General features: G+C 49.0%; 1 protein-coding gene across 2 annotated transcripts in view; it reads left to right on the plus strand.

Annotated features, from left to right (window-relative positions):
- Nucleotides 1–17,913, plus strand: part of RPTOR (regulatory associated protein of MTOR complex 1) — a 411,638-nt gene that overhangs the window by 243,596 nt on the left and 150,129 nt on the right. For both annotated transcript variants that reach the window (XM_008013198.3, XM_073005477.1), the window contains exon 7: nucleotides 249–308. In XM_008013198.3, the coding sequence (XP_008011389.1) occupies nucleotides 249–308 (60 nt within the window). The remainder of the gene's footprint in view (nucleotides 1–248; nucleotides 309–17,913) is intronic.

A 17,913-nucleotide genomic window follows, 5' to 3' on the forward strand; every position in this document is an offset into this window, starting at 1 on the left:
AAATGGCTTCTCTCCTTTCTCCTGACAACGCACTGTGGCAGCTCTGTAGTCTCGCGCCGTGACAGGATGGCAATGAAATTTTCTTTACGAATCTAAAACTGCCGAATTAAGGAAATCCGAGTGTACTTGTTCACTAGGGCAGTCCCTGTCCCCACCTTTAACTCTTTCCTTTTTCTGCAGGTCTGTTGAATTTCCCGGGTGACTGTTCCATTCGTGCCATTCACTTACATTCTTTTCTTTCTCTGCAGGTTTTGCATGCAGAAATGTGTCAGTCTGGTGCCTGGCGTCACATTGGATTTGATAGAAAAGTAAGTAGGATTTTTAAGCTCTTGTGGCTCTCTGGATCTGATGAGTTTCTTTTCCTTTTTGAAGGCTCTTGCTTCTCAGAAGTACTTTCTATCAGCGTGGCATGTTCCCTTTCATGTGGCTATGTTCTTTTGTTCTCTGATTAAGGCTGTGGTTGTGATTGTCACACTGGGGCTTAGTGCAGGAGATAACCAAACATGGGCCATATGAAAAGAAAAATAATAAAAAGCTGGATTCCTTTGAACATTTAAAAAATCTCCAGACTTTAAGCCAATACAAGAACATAGCACTTCGCATACAGATCATTTCTGCTGCCACTGAAACGGCAGCTAGATCATAGCTAGCTCTTACCTTATTTTCTGAAACTATCTCTTTAATATTCTGTAACTTTCCATCCCCTACCCACCTGTCTCCATCCAATTTCCATTTTACTATCTCAGGGCAAACTGATTTCAGAACCTGAGCGATGAAGTGACGGGGTTTAAGTCAGGCCTCCCATGAAGAGTCAGTGGCACTTGCCTCCCGTAATCCTTCCGGTCCCATTGGCCAACCTGTCTGTCCCTCGCTGTGATCTCTTTGGATCTGAAGTGGCGTCTCAGGACCTGGAGCGTGGCCTGCACTGCCTTGTGCTGTTTGTTTGTGCGTCGGATTCATCGTGACTCATCCTGAGTCATCCAGGCAGCATGGAAGAACTTTGGAGTTATTTTAAACCCTGTGGCTTGGAACCCCATTTCTTCTGGAATTAACATGCAAGATAATTGTTTTCTACACCTTAATATACAAAGTTGTATCTTAATATTAGGGCCTGAATTTACTACATTAGGCAGGAAAAGCAAACCCACTTCCAAGTTTCTCTTGTGAAAACACTTGCCTTGTGTATCAGGAAAAATACAAAATATTATGTGTCTGCGTTCACGAGGGCACGGTGAGCTCCATCGTGGTTCACTCCCGCCGGGGAACGTGGCCATGTGGCCAGTAGGAAGGCCGGGGAAGCTGCGCTGGTCCTGATGTGGAGTGGTCTGTCAGATGTGCTAAGTGAGCAGTCCCCAGCATGGGTGCCTAACAGAGCATAGTGTCCAGAGGCTTTCCAAGCAGTGCAAGCTGTGACTGAAAAGACTGTTTCCAAAGGCTAAACAGATAGTGGAGTCTCTGAGAAGCATCACATGGAAAATAACTTAAAAAAAAAAAAAATTGGGACTAAATGATCTGTGCTCCCCTCCCCTTCTGTTTAGTTTGGTTCCCTGATGAGATTTCATGAGATGTGTTAACTGGTCATTGCTGTGCACTTTCTTTGGGGCTTTTATTTCCCCCTCTGTTGTCTGAGTTTCAGAACTCTCTATTCCCTGTAACGTATAGATTGCCCCCACCACTTCTGCCCCTCCCCACACACGTACCAGATGCATATCCCAGATCTAAAAATCCAAAATCAAAAATACTCCAAACTTTAAAAAAAAGTTTTAAATGAATTTAAAAGAGAAATAGACATGGGCATCTTGCCGTATTTGGCCAGGCTGGTCTTGAACGCCTGGCCTCAAGCGATCCTCCCACCTCCACTTCTCAAAGCACCAGGATTACAGGTATGAGTGATTCTGGCTGTGAAAGGCCAAAATCGAGAACTTTGTGAGCACTGACATGCTACTCAAAGACAATGCTCTTTGGAGCATTTTGGACTTTGTGTTTTCGGATTAGTGATAAATCCAAAAAACTTAACTGGTAAGTATAATGCAGATATTCCAAAATCTGAAAAAATTCAAAATCCGAAACACTTCTGGTTCCAAGCATTTCAGATAAAGGGACACTTCACCTGTGTATATATATTATATATCTAATTTATTAAATAAACCATATCCATTAATATTTCAGCAGTTATATTTTATCCTTGCTGGGCTGGCTTATTTAGGCAGCTCTTGGGTGAAAACTGTCTTGGCATTTTCCGTTTGTTGTCCCTCCCTGTGGCTATTTCCATGGTTTCCTCTGGAGGTGGGAGGGCCGCAGTATCCTTTCTCCTCCGCCGGGTAGCAGGAGCCCGAGCCTTGCCCACACCTCCATCTCCGTGTGGGTCAGTGTCTCGTCTCCGTCCTGGATGGCTGCTGTGTGCTGTTCTGTCCACCCTGGTCACCTGTGCCTGTGGCTACTCCGGACAGGGCCCTGCCAGTGCATGTTGAGTCACGTGAGCTCAGACAGCACCATGAGTTCCACGTCTCCAGCGCAGAAAGGGCTGTTAAAAATCACCTAGTGATTACGACAAAAAATTGTTTTAAGTTATTGAGTCAAACCCCTTATTTGACTGAAAGAGAACCTGGTATTTAGTCCACTTCAGCTCCTGGGTGACCTTTTCTGCCTGGTTCGGGCAGGGCTGGCCTAGAGCTCAGGTCTCAGGACAGCCCCACTGTGGTCTGCCCAACCCAGGGAGGTTTTCCCTTGAACAAGATTTTGGTGTCGGAACAAGCTGCCTCCCGTTTCTTTCCAAAACTTAAAATGTGCACAGCAGCATGACATCCTAAGCGTGACTCACAAAAGAAAAAAATTGGTAAATTGGACTTCATCCAAATGTAAGATGTTTACTCTCTGAAAGACACTGCTAATACGAAAAGACAAGCTATAGACTTGGAGAAAAGATTTGCGAGTCACATGTCTGACAAAGAACACTTGTATCCAGAATGTATAAAGATATCTCAGAACTCAAAAATAAGGGGGAAAAAGAAATTAGAAAATAGACAAAAGACGTGAAGAGACACTTCACCAAAGAGGATTTAGGGATGGCAAATATGCATTAAAACCCAGTGAGACAGCACCGTGTGTCCCTGTTAGAATGGATGACATTTAAAAGGCTGACCAACCCTGTGTTGAGAACTCGCATCGCAGCTGCTGGGAATGCAGAATGGTGCGGCCACTCTGGAAGAACTGTCAGTTTCTCATAAATGTCCACACACCTGCCACCGTGTCCCCGCATTCCCACTCCTGGATCTGTACCCCGGAAGAGTGAAATCTTAGGATCACACAAAAACCTGTGCGTGAATGTTTGTGGTAGCTCTGTTCGTTCCCCCAAGCCGGAAGCAACCAAAATGTCCCTTGCAGGGCAAATGGATACAGACTGTGGAGCATCTGTATGGTGGAATTCTGCTCAACAGGAAAAAGGGACAGGCTTTCTGTATCCACCGCCATTCGGGTGGTTCCCAGAAGTATCACACTAAGTGTCAGAAGCCCGTCTCCAAGGGTAGCACACGGTTCTATTCCCTTTCCGTTACCTTCTGGGAAAGACAGAACAAGGGGCCGGAGAACAGATGAGCTGTCGCCAGGGATTAGAGGGGTGGACAGTGTGGCTGTGAGGCTGGCGGGAGGGGCCTGGGTGGGGCCTAGATGCTGGTGTGGTTCCACAGATCCACCCACGTGTTCTAATCCATAGCATGTGCACCTGCAGAAGTCATTTTGCTGTTTGACAACTGAAGTAAAAGTAATACATAGTGTAGGGGAGGGAAAAAAGCCTCACGAGAGTGAGTAGGCCAGAGAGTGCTGACCAGAGGCAGCACAGGGCTGGCCACCACTGCAAACAACAAGCCATGGGCCTGGGGAGCGAGGGGTGCAGGGAAACGGAGACGTGGATTTGGGAGAGGATGTGAATTCTACAGCAGCATGCTCTGTTGTTTCTGGGAAGATACCTTCACTCTTATTATTAAAATAGGATTGAGTGAGGATTGAAAAAGAAGCAAACACCCTCCCCCATCCACCGTGGATGTTAGTCATTTTCATCAGACGCCTTTTCCCTAAATCATGACGTTAGCGTTTGCAGCCGCTCGTGTTCTTCCCAGAGCCAGTGCGTCCCCTCCCTCCCCAGCACGAAAGGCCCTTCTCAGCCAGTGCAATCGTGACTGCTGGAGGTTAGGGCAGTGTCCTCGTCTTTCTCGCATCTCCCCTTCTCCTGTGCCAAGTGATGCTACGAAGGTGGCTAAATGCTAAAGGTTTATTGTATTTTTAAATTTAAAGAGACAATGAACTGTTAATAGTAGGCAGTTTTCAAAACACACCCTGCTTAGGGATTCGGGGTGTGAGGAGGAGAGTGTGCTGGGAAAAATATGGACGTTGGAGTCAGAGCAGCCCCATCCTTCCCTCCTGACCCTTCTGAGCCGCACTCACTGGGCACCTCCTTGCTCTGGGTCTGTCTCTGTCCTGCAAAGGGACACCACTCGGGTCTCACTAGGCAGCAGCAGTGCTGAGGGCATCATACGTCCTGACACGGCCTCGGCTCTCAGCCCATGGCCACCTCCCGCCAGACACTTCTGCCTTCTCAGCACTTCCCAGAGCTGCAGCTTGGATGGTGGCTGCTGTCACTCCACATTCCTGTAGTTCTGTAAGCGTCTCCCACGCCTCTCCATCTGCCATCAGCTGAGGCACTGACTACTCCCAGGCATCATTGCCCTGGTCTCACTGCAGTTAGAGAGAGATGGCAAGGCACCGGAGAGGCCATGCTCTCGAGGCCCATCGCTGAGGTGAATTGGCTTAGCAGGCTGTTTTCGGCCATTCTCACACTGCTATAAAGATACTACCTGAGACTGGGTGTATTAGGGTTCTCTAGAGAGACTGAACGAATAGGATAGATATAAATGTAAAGGGGAGTTTATTGATTAATATTAACTCAGAAAGTCACAAGATCCCACAGTAGGTTGTCTGCAAGCTGCGGAGCAAGGAAGCCAGTCCGACTCCCAAAGCTGCAGAGCTTGGAGACCTCAGTATTAACCATCACACTGGGCAATTTATCAATACCAGAGGTTTAATTGACTCACAGTTCTGCATGGCTAGGGAGGCCTCAGGAAACTTACAATCATGGGGGAAGGGGAAGCAAGGCACATCTTATATGGCAGGAGAGCGAGAGCATGCCAGGGAAGGGGAAGTGTCACACTTTTAAGCCAGCGGATCTCGTGAGAACTGTCACGAGAACAGCCACTCCCATAATCCAGTCACCTCCCACCAGGTGTCCGCCTCGACACGTGGGGACTGCAATTCAAGATGAGATTGGGGTAGGGACACAGAGCCAAACCAGATCACAGTCACTGTGGGCACCTCAGTCTTTATTGAGAATAACTTCTGAAAGTGTGTGGATTTGGGTCTGAGCTGCTGTTTTCTGAAAGCAGTTCAGCAAAAGCACCTGTTTTAGTGTTTTCCACTTGGAACCCACGTCACACTTGCAGGGTAAACTCCCGCGGTACCTCCCCTCATAGTGTGACAGAGGTTACATTGAATGCAAGTGGCTGAATTATGTTTATTTTTTTTATGCTAGGACAAATTCCTAACTGTAGAATTATACAGCACTGGAGAAATCCAGATCTTTGCTCCAAAAGCTGCCCAGCCACAGCTGCCACTAGCTCTATTTCCAAGTGAACATCAGTTTTTAACATGCACAGAGTGACTTCTCCACTTAAAACACTATTTTTACGTTTTTTTAATTTTTATATTTTGTTCCTCAATTATGTTTAGTCTCATAAGAAAGGTTTTTTGTTTGGTTGTGTGTGGTTTTTTTCTTGTTGTTGTTTTCCAGACAGGGTTTCGCTCTGCTGCCCAGGCTGGAATGCAGTGGCGCCATCTCAGCTCACTGTAGCCTCAACCTCCTGAGCTCAAATGATCCTCCCACCTCAACCACCCAAGTAGCCAGGCATGCCATCATGCCTGGCTAATTTTTATTTTCGGTTGTTTGGTTTTTATTGTAGAGCCAGAGTTTCCCTATGTTACCCAGGCTGGTCTTGAACTCCTGATCTCAGATGATCCGCTTGCCTTGGCCTCCCAAAGTGCTGGGATTACAGGCATGAGCCACTGCGCCTGGCCATGTCTTTTGCATATTGTATTATCTACAAAGGACATGAGTTACTTTTTAAATAAGTGATCTTTTTAATCAAGTGATCTTCCTGCCTTGGTTTCCCAAAGTGCTTGGATTATAGGCGTGAGCCACCATGCCCAGCCAAAGAAAAGTTTTTAAGAAGTAGATTTGATTTTGCAGTTACAAAGTGAGGCAGAAAATTCAGCACATCTATGTTTAATAGTATATTTCATGCTGCTGTGTTTTTTATATTCAGAGGACACTCCTATTAAAAAAAAAAAAAAAAAGCCTCATTATTTTTATACTTTCTCATTTTCCGAAGATTTCTTCTCGAAATATGTTGATCTTGGTTACAGTGACCTCTATGGCTCAGACCCTCTTGGCCAGCCTTTCTACTACTTCAGGGCCCCTTCTTTTTTCCACGGAGGTCCCATCAGCATATGTTAACTCCTGTAATGCTAGCCCATGTGTCAGGGGAGACAGATCCACTCAGAAAGCAGCCGTGCGGTACAGTTCAGAGACAAACAGATCATCATCAAGCTCTGCTGATGAATGTGACCCCTGTGTTCCAGGCAACCAAGACCGAGTGCCCCCTTGTTTCCCTTCGCTGAGCACGCCAGCCATGTTTGCGATGTCCTTGTGTGTCCCCTGTCCTGAGTGTGACGCTGGGTCCAGGGTGCTTGAGGAAGAGCCCCCAGCACATTCCAGGCTGTGCCTGTCACCAGCGTGCGCCGGGCGAGGGAGTCACCTCTCTGACATGGAAGCCCAGAGGTTGTGTTCTGGAAGTAGACGCTGTAACCAGCTTCCCTCCTTACAGGGCTGGAAATGTGGCAGTGTCCACTATCTGTGGAATGTCCTCTGGAGCCTCCTTGCCCGTGCCACAGGGAAGGACACCATGGATAGGGCTCCCATGTGTCACAGCATGTGGCCAGCAGGGCCACGCCACCTCCCAGGGAGGCATCTGACATGCACAAAACCTTTTTGAGTTTTTGTGTGTTTTTTCCAACACTTTCCTAAAATGCAGTGGTCAGAAGTTAGTTGCCTGCTCCTGCTTGGGGGACCCGTCCCTCAGGGGGTTTGGGAATTGTTCCTCCCAGACTCTGGGGCTGACATGTGGAGGGTCACCGCCTGACCCCTGCTCCAGAGACAGCAGGACGGTGCTCCTCTGAGGCCGCTCCTCCCATCACAGGTGGGAGCAGGAGCGGTGTGGTCTCGGAAGCCGCACCCTATGATGTACATTCACCTGAGTGGCCTTCCTGGCCTCAGGACTGCGCCAAGCGGGGCTGAGGCACTGCCTCCCTCCAGGCAGCATGTGTGTCCACAAACTTCATAAGTAGCCAAGGAATATTTCAAAATATATACGTTTTTGAATAGTTGAGAGATTTTAATACAAACATTTGCACAATATTGGCAGAGCTGTCAGTGGGTGCCAGGTGAGAGCCACACGGTTGTCTGGGTGACACCCCCATGTCCCTGCACACATGACTGCCCTCCTGTCCACCTTGAGACGGAGCTCCGGGTTCCTTGAGTCACACCTACGTTAAAACGTACGCAGTCATCCGTCACTTTCGCGTCCGTGCCGACGTGACCTCCCTGGGGAAGCGTTTGCATTTGCTGTCCTTTTCGCCAAGACCCTCCCAGGAGAGAGATGACCTTTGAACCTAGAGCCAGAGAACCTGCATGGGCGTCCCTGCCTTCCTTACATGAACTGATCTTGGATCCAGGTTAATGGTGGGATAACTTGTTTTTAATTATAGTTTTAAGACCGGACAGAAACAGGCTCTCGTGCTTGGTCTGATTTCATTTATGTTTTAGCAGTTCATTATTGTAAACAGAATCCTAAGGACTGTAGACCGGGGGGGTGGAAAACCCACAACAACACAGCACCTAGAACGCACCTGTGTGACATCTCGAGTGACACCCATTCAGAACAGATTGTGTGCATGTGCAGATGCCAGGGAGCCTGGGGTACCTGTGCGTACACTAGCTGGGGTTGGACTTGATTTACTCTTAGCTTTTGCCAGCTTTTTAGGGATTCTGAAGAACTAGTTTTGCAGTTTCGTTCTTTTGTCTTAACTCACGACATAGAAATTTCTTGCCCTCGAGAATACCTCTGTTGCCACTAAGCGTGAGGATGACGTTGGTTCCTGGGTCTCACCTGACTAGGGTGACAAGTCACGTGATGCAAGGAGACTAACGGGCCAGTGTTCTTGGGCTTCTTGTTTCCGTCAAGCTTCATAACCTGCAGGAGGTAAAACCAGGTCTGCCCCATGCTCTGCACACCCCTTCCCTCCCTGGCAGCTGCCCTGCGCGCCCCCTCTCTAACCGGTGGCCACTCTGCACACCCCTTCCCTCCCTGGCGGCCACCCTGCACACCCCTTCCCTGCCCGGTGGCCACTCTGCACACCCCTTCCCTCCCTGGCGGCCACCCTGCATACCCCTTCCCTGCCCGGTGGCCGCTCTGCACACCCCTTCCCTCCCCGGCGGCCCTCGTTGGGAGCATGTGAAGGATGATCCTGAGTGCAAGCTGTAGATGCCAGGTGGTGATCAGCACGCACGTGACAGATGGGCAGGTGTGTTTGGCACACAGAGACCTGCACGGCAGGTACCTGCCCCGTGCCCATGTGTCCTTGCCTGCTGCCATCTGAGAGGATGTACCCTCGTCCTACAACGCCTGGCCCTTGGTGTGCCAGGTCTGCGAGGCCAGAGCTCTCTAGGGGTCAGTGTCGGGGCCATCCTGAGCGGTGAGACGCCGTGCTGCTAAGTGCACAGCAGGCAGTCCCCAGCAGAGAGCCTCAGGACCCCGCTGTCTGGGGTTTGGGGGCTAAGTGTGGCACAGCACCACTTTCATGCCCTTTGGAAGGCCCGGCTTTTGTGACCTGGCCTCCTCACCAGCTCAATGGCAGTTTCAGGGCACAGCGTCCCTGCTGCCCCCAGACGGTCAGAAATCCAACCCGAATCATATCATTATCCTCGTCTTTGTCAGCCCTGGAGACGCGGGGTGGTTTCGTTCCTCAGAACTGCCGCACGATATGTCTTCCATAATAAATGCAGTTTATTTCAAACAGCGGCGCTCAAAATCAAAGCTCCTCAGGAAATCCAGTATTAACCCCTTCCTAGCTTTCGCCACTCTTGTCAAATGGGCAAAACATGTTGTTTAGCATCTCAGCACAAGACGAGAGAAGATCGGGCAGTTTGTGCATAATTATTTAGCAGTCTTTAAAGCTAGGGGAGGAATTTGCTTTCTAATTAAGCTGCTGTGTCTGGAAGTAAATTATAGTGAACCTTCCTCCAGCGACCCCTCAGTTTCTAATTATCTACGCTAACCTACAGCTTGATGAATAAGCCTGTTGCTGCTGCAGTACGTATTTATATCCCGAATCCTTTGAGAGAGTGGCAATAAGATCCATGCTTGGAAATTAAGGGGCATTTTTCAGCCCTGAAACAAAGTAATGAAACGCTTAAACAGTGCTAGAAATATTAGAATTTTCAGAAAGCTCCGGGGCACCTGAGAGATGTGAACCTGTTCCACGAGGCTGCTAGTTAGTATTCTGATCACTGAAGGCTCAGAGCATACCCAGAACTCACTCATGATTAACATTGATTGTGTACACAGCATATTTTAAACCGCTAACAATCCAGCGTCGTGAATAAATGAGTTTCCGTGTGCTGCTGCTTCGGAGGCTCTGGTAGCACGGCCGCCCCTGTGGACCGGGGACAGCAGGCGCAGGGCTGCAGCCCTGCAACCCTGAAGCTTGGGTTTGACTCTGACTCTGAAACCTTCAGCACTGTGTTAGCTGATCTCTGGTTCCCCTCTGTGGGAATTCTGTCTAATCTGAGCCTGGGAATGCAGTGCGGAAAACGTAAGGAGACCCAGGAGCCGCTGCTTGAGAGCACGTGGCTGTCCACGCTTCCTCGGGAATGATAGTGACCCTAGGAACCATTTACTGAGCCCCGATGGTGCCAGGCACCGAGCGGAGGCCTTTACAAACATTACCTCTTAGTCCTCCCTGGAGCCCTTCAAGGGTAGGTGCTGTTGTTACCTACCTTTTAAAAGATGGGGAAACTGAGGCACCCAGCAGGCACGGGGCCTGCCGAGCACCATACCGTTAGGACAAGCTGGGATAGGGATTTGCTGGTAGCCTCCCTGGAGCCTGCCTCTCCTTCCCCTCAGCATGAGCTGTGTGAACGGAGCACGGGACCCAGGCCTCTAGAAGGTCTACACAGGGCTGGGCGAGGGGCGGCATTCGCGTCAGAGGCACAGCGGCTGTGATTAGAATTCACTTCACTGAGACAAGTCATACACATGGATTATGTTTGAAAGGAAAACTGTCAAAAGATCCAAGTCTTGATTCAAAAAGTACCTTTCTTTCCAACATAAATATACAATATTGGCGGGTGAAGGTGAAAATCAGTAATTCATTAACGTCTGCCAGTCACTGCTGAGATGAGGAACGAGGCACTAGACGCTGACTTAGAAATGAAGAGGTAGAAACAAAACCCAAGAGATCGCCGAGCGAGGGGAGTGTGAGTAACTGGCAGAAACGTGGCACTGCCGCCACCTAGCAGAAGAGCACCCCTGCCTGCCCGAGCACAGCCTCCTCAGTGTTCCCGTGCGCCCCACGCCGGGGCACATGGAGCTGCACTGGGGTCCTTGTGCCCGGGCACCTCTCATTCAGGTGCCCCCACGGGCAGAGGGAAGACGGGCACTGGGTCCCCGTTGTGTTCGATACACACCCCAGCAAGACCCCCGTAGCTCATCCGGGTCGGCGGGCGTGGAGGAGGCTTGGTTCTGAGATGAAATTGCGGACGTGCAGCCAAGGGGGAATGTGAGAGGTTCAGAGGTCACCCCAGGGAACCTGCACACAGCACAGAGATCTTCCGTTTCCTTCACAGTGGTACCCAAACCCTGGTCTTTGTCATCCAAACAAAGGCCTGCGCAGCAGAGCACGGAGCTGTAACATCTGTGGCACTCACGCCACCTCCTCATGGCTAGGCACCTCCAGCATCCTAAAGAAAATGTGGGCTGGGCGTGGTGGCTCACGCCTGTAATCCCAACACTTTGGGAGGCTGAGGTGGGCGGATCACGAAGTCAAGAGATCAAGACCATCCTGGCCAACAGTGTGAAACCCCATCTCTACTAAAAATACAAAAATTAGCTGGGCGTGGTGGCGCGCGCCTATAGTCCCAGCTGCTCGGGAGGCTGAGGCAGGAGAATCGCTTGAACCCAGGAAGCAGAGGTTGCAGTGAGTGAACTGAGATCAGGCCACTGCACTCCAGCCTGGTGACAGAGTGAGACTCCATCTCAAAAAAAAAGAAAAGAAAAAGAAAATACATGTGTCTGGATGTCTCTAAAGGAAGCCTTCGCTCTGCAGAGATGCAGGGGCACAGGTTGATTGGAGGGCAGCTTCCGTTCGTTGAAGGCAGGCTCCCAGGCGCAGAGTGAGGAAGAGGCCACGGTGAGGCTGAGCGTGTGCCTGGCCAGTGCCCCTCAGCCGTCCTTTCTGGTGTTGGCATTTGCTCTTGTGTAGGAGTTGTCTCAGACAGCTTAGTACCTATGGGGCACACATCACTGCGGCCACATGACTGGGATGAGGCTCAGCCCCCGTCAATGCCTCTTTTTCAGACATGTCGTAGTTCGGCAGGTGCACCTCCCTCTGTCCAGTCTGCCGTTCCTCCTTAGCTTTCCCTGAGAGTCTGTTGCTCCAGCTCCATTGCCCGCATGGCCCTTCGGTTCCTCGCAGGCTCTGGTTCTAGTGGGGTGTCCGGAGTGCCTCCTCTGGCAGGGGTGCCTCCTTGGATCTGTGTATCCTGCAGGACTCAACGCTCCACTGTCGTTCCTTCGTGCGTGACTGCAGACTTGCAGTCGGTGATAAAGCAGTGTGGCGTGAGTCGCCAGCACAACCGGGGACCCCAGGTGTGTGGCAGCTTTTCCGGTCCTTATCACAGCTGCCCAGCGAGCAACCTCTGAGGCCGTCTCCATCTAAACTTCTGGAAACTGAGGCAAGGGAGATGGAAGAACTTGCTGAGAGTCAGAGAGTCACACGAGGGTCTCTTGTTAGTGGTGGAGCCTGTGTCTGCCCCCGCCCACCTCTGCTGGCTTCTGAGTTTGCTGCTCCGTGCTGCATGGTCCCCTCTATCGGAGCCTGGTCGCTACACCTTGTGGCCCTCCAGAGAAAGACCTCCCAGTTCTGAGGTGCGTGTGTCTTCTGACCTCTAAGCCAGTATGCCATGTGTGAGCGGCCAGTTCGTCACCGGGGCCTCGGGTTCCAGGCTCGAGCGCACTTTCAGACCCCGCATGTGTTTCTCTGCGTGTTTGTTTATTCACCGCTCATTCAGCAGACATCCGCCATGGTCTTGCTGTGTGCTAGGGCCTGTCCTAGGCTCTGGAGCCAAGTCCTCGCTTGTTAACTTACACCCTGATTAGGGGAAGAAACACACGTAAGAGGAGTGTGAGTGTACCAGGAATGCCATGTGGTCGCACACAAGAGTTCCTGGATGCTTCTTTCATTGGGCAGCCTGGTGAGGCCAGTGAAGAGGCAACACTGGAACTGAGACCACCTGGCCAGATGGGAGCAGCCATGTCAGGACCAGGGGGCAGCATTCCAGACGGGGAACCCCACAGCCTGTGACCAGGCACGAGCTCGGGCTGTGTGGCAAGGGCCTTCTTTGAAAGAGGCATATGTAGCTTCAGTATTTAGAATTAACACCGCTAACCTGGCAGCCCTTAATGGGTCTACAGTGGCCTATGTGAGTCTGACTCAGACCACTGCATCAGATGGGGAAACTGAGGCACTTAGGAGCTTGATGGCTACCTACAAAGGACATTTTGCTCCATGAATCAGTGGTGTGACCCGCAGTGGCCACGGAAGGGGTGGCGGCACAATCCTGACTAGTGACTTCGTTTGTAGAGGGAGCGGGGACGATTGACGGCCAGCAGGAGGGTCATGGTGTTCTCGCCTAAGAAGGCGGGCAAGCACTCCTTTTGCTAGAAGAGGCTAAGAGATCTCTAAGGTTATTTCCATGGATGATAACCCAAACAGATTCAGTGTGGCTGCGTGTATAGCTGCTGTGTCTTACAGCTGTTTTTGGAGACCAGAATGTGCCTCCCCGAAATATGAAGGATTGTTGGGCTGAAGACAATTCAGAAGCAAGTGCAGGAGAGCTGCTTGCCTGCCCTGTTTCCCTAAAGCAAGACATAGATCTGCAGAGACAAAGGCATCCTGTCCCACGCCTGTCCCAGGGAGGACAGCAGTGAGCCCCGAAGACAGCTCCAGGCCCACGCGGAGGTGTTTCCTTCATTTTATAGATGAAGTGACTGAGTCTCAGAGAGGTTAACTAACCTGCCCAAAGTCACACAGCTAGGAGTGGCCGAGCCTGGAGGACTCCAGCCTGGGTCCGTGTGATGCCACCCTCAACTCTGCTCCGGCTCGCGCGTGGGAGGACGTCCGTCCCTTCACGTCCCTCCGCGTGTTTGTGGGTGTGCATTCTGAGGAAAGTGGCGTGAGTTTTATGCATCAAGATACCTGGTCTCAAAGGGCAGGTTCCATGTGGACCTGACAAAAAGAGGGGACATGTACAGCATAGGAGGAGAGACCGGTCATTTGGACCCAAGCCCTGGGTGCCCGGTGGTAGGAGGAGTGCTGACCTTCTGTGTGATGCATGCGCACCAGGAGAACCTCAGAGGATTATCCCAGAAATCAGGCATAACCACACAAGGCTGGCTGTATTTGGAAACTCTTTCCTGGGGTGTTTTAACAAATTCACAGGAAGAGACAGAATTTACAACCAGGCTAGGAAGTGACTCTGGGATTTCAGCATCTTTTCAGAGGCAGAAAGATCCAGATGAGCTCAGGACAGTCGGGGGAAGTTGGTGGCAATCTCTGTCAGAAAACCGTGGAGTGTTCGTGAAAGATACTTCCACAGCAGGAGAGCTCCACGCGCCATCCTGAAAGCTCACCCTCCCCTCCTCCCACCCTCCCACCCTCTTTAGGCCAGATTTTTGCAGACAAGCTCCTGGGTGAGGTACAGCGTGCAGGTGAGAGGGGCGTCTGGAGACAGCCTGGAGGCGGCCAGTGCCTCCAGAGGGAAGTGCTCCCCACCCCGGCTCCGCTGGGGCCTGTGCTCCTTCCCCTTATTTTAGGAGCTGCCCTTCCCGGTGTGGCCAGCCTTTCGGCAGCTTCTCAGGAGGCTCTGCCTGGAGGTGGCTTCTCCCACATGACTGCTGCAACTGCCTCTCAGGATAGGCCTGTCTGAAGGTCGGCCCTGACACTGGGAAGCCCATGGAAAATCCGCTTTTGCAGGATTGCTTCAAAAATAAACATGGGCTCAGATGTCTTTCTGAAGGGCTTTGGAATCTGCCCGTTTAGTAAAAAAGAATCTGCTTTTCATTATGTCATCAACATGTTGAAAAAGAAAATGGGGAATGACCCCTCGCTTCGCTGTGGCCCCATCTCTCCCTTTGGTTTTTGTTTGCAGCCTCCAGAGTGGCCGTTCCTGTCCATTGTTGTTGTTGACTGACTCCAGGAAGGGGCAGTAATTTCTCGTTCTATCATAAGTCAGGTAAAAGGTGAATTATCTCCTGTAATATTAACTCTGCTTACTGTTAAGTCAGGGAAACTTCCTCCAGAGTTCAAACTTACATTTACTGCACAAGTAAAGATGAGCAGAATTCTATACTAGGGGAGCCATTAAATGCGGAAAGATGGGATCCAAAGAGATGGCAGCACTGTACATATGAACCATTTGATTTAGAAACCGAGCAGAGATTTTTAAAAATTGTTAAAAAAACAAGCCGCCTCTGGTGGTTTTTAAAAGACCAGTGAGCTTATGCCGAGGTGGAATTGTGGAACTTTCTAGTTTCTAATGTCTCTCCGGTGCCGTGTTCACACCAAACCGTTTCGATACCCCTGAGCCAGTATATCCTCCTGGAGAAATTGACAACTGCTTCATTTAAGTCAACGTTTTTCAGATTTCAAGTCATGGTTGATTAGTGGCTATGAAACCAGTTAGGTAGGTCACAGCCAGCATTTTAAAAAAGAAAATATCATTGTTTTCCTAGTAAGACGAGTGTTCCTTGGTTCTGTTGCTGGAACATGTTTCTCTCTTTTTGTTTGTTTGTTTTTGTTTTTGTTTTTTGGACGCATGGAGAGAGTATGAAACTGTGAATATGTATCTTTATATGTGGTTGTGTATGTGTGTTTGGTCACCAAAAATCGTCCTAGGGCTCATGATCAAAAAAGTTTGAAAGCTTATTATTTAAATGATCTCTGTCTTATGTTAATTGGGAACCTAGACATGCTGACCACCTTAATGGCCTGTACTTTAGTTCGCATCAGTGTTGTGAATACCTCGTCGTTTTCTAAGAACAACCTTGCCCCAAATCCCTACTCTGCCATCATCAGCCTTGTGCCATATTATGGTTTCCTATAATCTGTCCCATTTTTAATTAGGAATATTGCATATACGTATATCTTTTTTCTTTGATTTTTTTTCTTTTTTAAAAATTTTCTTTGCTTATACATTCATCTTAACAGCCTCTTCTTGTTGAAGAAATGATTTGGACAAGTTTTTATATTTTACTCTAAAAGCTCATTTCCCTTTTGACGACATGCATTCCCTCTCCGAACTGAAGAAGGCCAGATTAACCGCACCCACTTACCCTTCCTGGGAGAATGAACAAACCTTTTATCATCAAGATATGTCACCCTTTATCTCGGGTAATGCCTTTTGCCTTAGAGTCCACGTTTTTATAGTATCATAGCTAAACAACTGTCTCTTGGTTAGTGTTGGCAGAATGCATCTTTTTTATCCATGTATAGATAAGGTATATCTGTTTGTTGGCAATGTAGTTAGCTTTTATGTAGTTTTGTCTTTAAATAGAGTTGGAAAATGTTTGGTTTTAATTATTTAGTTTGTTTACATTTAGAGTAGTAATTGACATATTTGGGTTTAAGTCTGCCTCCTGTTTACTTCATCCTTTCTTTTCCTATTGCTTTTTATTCTAGCCTCCCCTCGCCCGTTTTTTCTTTTTTGAGATGGAGTCTCACTCCTGTCGCCCAGGCTGGAGTGCAATGGCGTGATCTCGGCTCACTGCAACCTCTGCCTCCTGGGTTCAAGTGACTCTCCTGCCTCAGTCTCCCAAGTAACTGGGATTACAAGCACACACCACCACACCTGGGTAATTTTTGTATTTTTGTTAGAAACAGGGTTTCACCATGTTGGCCAGGCTGGTCTTGAACTCCTGACCTCAGGTAATCCTCCCACCTCGTCCTCCCAAAATGCTGGGGTTACAGGCGTGAGCCACCACGCCCGGCCAAGCCCCCTTTATTTAACCTTTCTTTTTTCTCCTCCCTTACCATCTTTTGAGTTGATTTAGCAATTTTATTACACCTTTCTTCTCTTCTGTTGGCTTGTTAATTTTATATTCTTTTACTATACTTTGAGCATCCTTTTTTTTCTGTTAACTGCCAGGTACTATATGCCTTAGACTTTGCAGGCCATGTAAGGTCTCTGCCTCATATTCTTCCTATTGTTACAACGCTTTAAAAATCTAAAAACCATTCTTAGCCTGGAGGGCTTAAAAAAACTTGCTGCTGGCTAGATATGGTCCTTGGACCATAGTTCTGGTTAACTGCTTTAGAAACTACAACATGCATGCTACTAAAATCTAATCAAAGCCTGGCACAGTAGTTCGTGCCTGTAATTCTAATGCTTTGGAAAGCTGAGGCAGGCAGGAGGATCACTTGAGGCCAGGAGTTCAAGACCAGCCTGGGCAATATGATAAGACCCTATCTCTACCAAAAAAAAAAAAAAAAAAAAGTCAGGCATGATGGCGTGCACCTGTAATCTCAACACTTTGGGAGGCTGAGGCATGAGAATTGCTTGAGACCAAAAGTTCAAGACCAGCCTGTGCAACATAGCAAGACCCCAGCTCTACAGAAAAAAATTAAAATCAACTGGGCCTGGTGACGTGCCCCTGTAGTCCCAGCTGCTTGGGAGGCTGAGGTGGGAGGATCACTTGAGTCCGGGTGGTTGTGGCTGCAGTGGCTTGTGACGCACCACAGCACTCCGGCTTCGGTGACAGAACAAGACCCCGTCTGCTAAAAGAAACAAAAACAGAGTCCCCTTTAGTTTAGTACAGATCTGCTGGTAAAACGTTCTTGTTTTTATTTGTTTGAAAATGCGATCATTTCTCCTTTGTTTTCACATTTTCAAATCAACATTATTGAGGTGCATTCAATAAAACACACCCACTTAAACTGTACCATTGATGAGTTTGACAGAGCACTGTGCCTGTGGAGCCACGCCAGAGTCAGGGTATATCCCATGTGTCCCCTTGTACCTGTCCCAGTTAATCCCTCTCCATTAGATTTGACGTTTCCAGAACTTTCTGTAAGCAGAATGATGAAGTATGTGCTCTTTTCTGTCTGCCTTCCTTGGCTCAGAATCATGCCTTTGAGATTTCTCCTTGTTGGGAGTATCAGTAGCATATTCCTGTTCATCGTAAGTAACAGCCCATCATCCTGTGTGTCACAGTTTGTTTCACCTGTTGATGCACGTTTAAATTGTTTCCGTCCTGACTGTTATGAACAAAGCTGCTATAAATATTCATGTGCAAGTCTTTGTGTGGGCATATATATTCATTTCTCCTGGATAAATACCTAAGAGTGAATGGCTTGGTCATATGATAGGTGTACATTTAACTTTATAAGAAATTGCCCAACTGTTTTCCAAAGTGGTTTACTGACCTGAGTTCCTGCCAGTAGTAACAGCATGCCAGTCGTGGTGCATCCATG

This window comes from Chlorocebus sabaeus, chromosome 16, assembly GCF_047675955.1.
Source record: "Chlorocebus sabaeus isolate Y175 chromosome 16, mChlSab1.0.hap1, whole genome shotgun sequence".
Taxonomy (NCBI): Eukaryota; Metazoa; Chordata; class Mammalia; order Primates; family Cercopithecidae; genus Chlorocebus; species Chlorocebus sabaeus.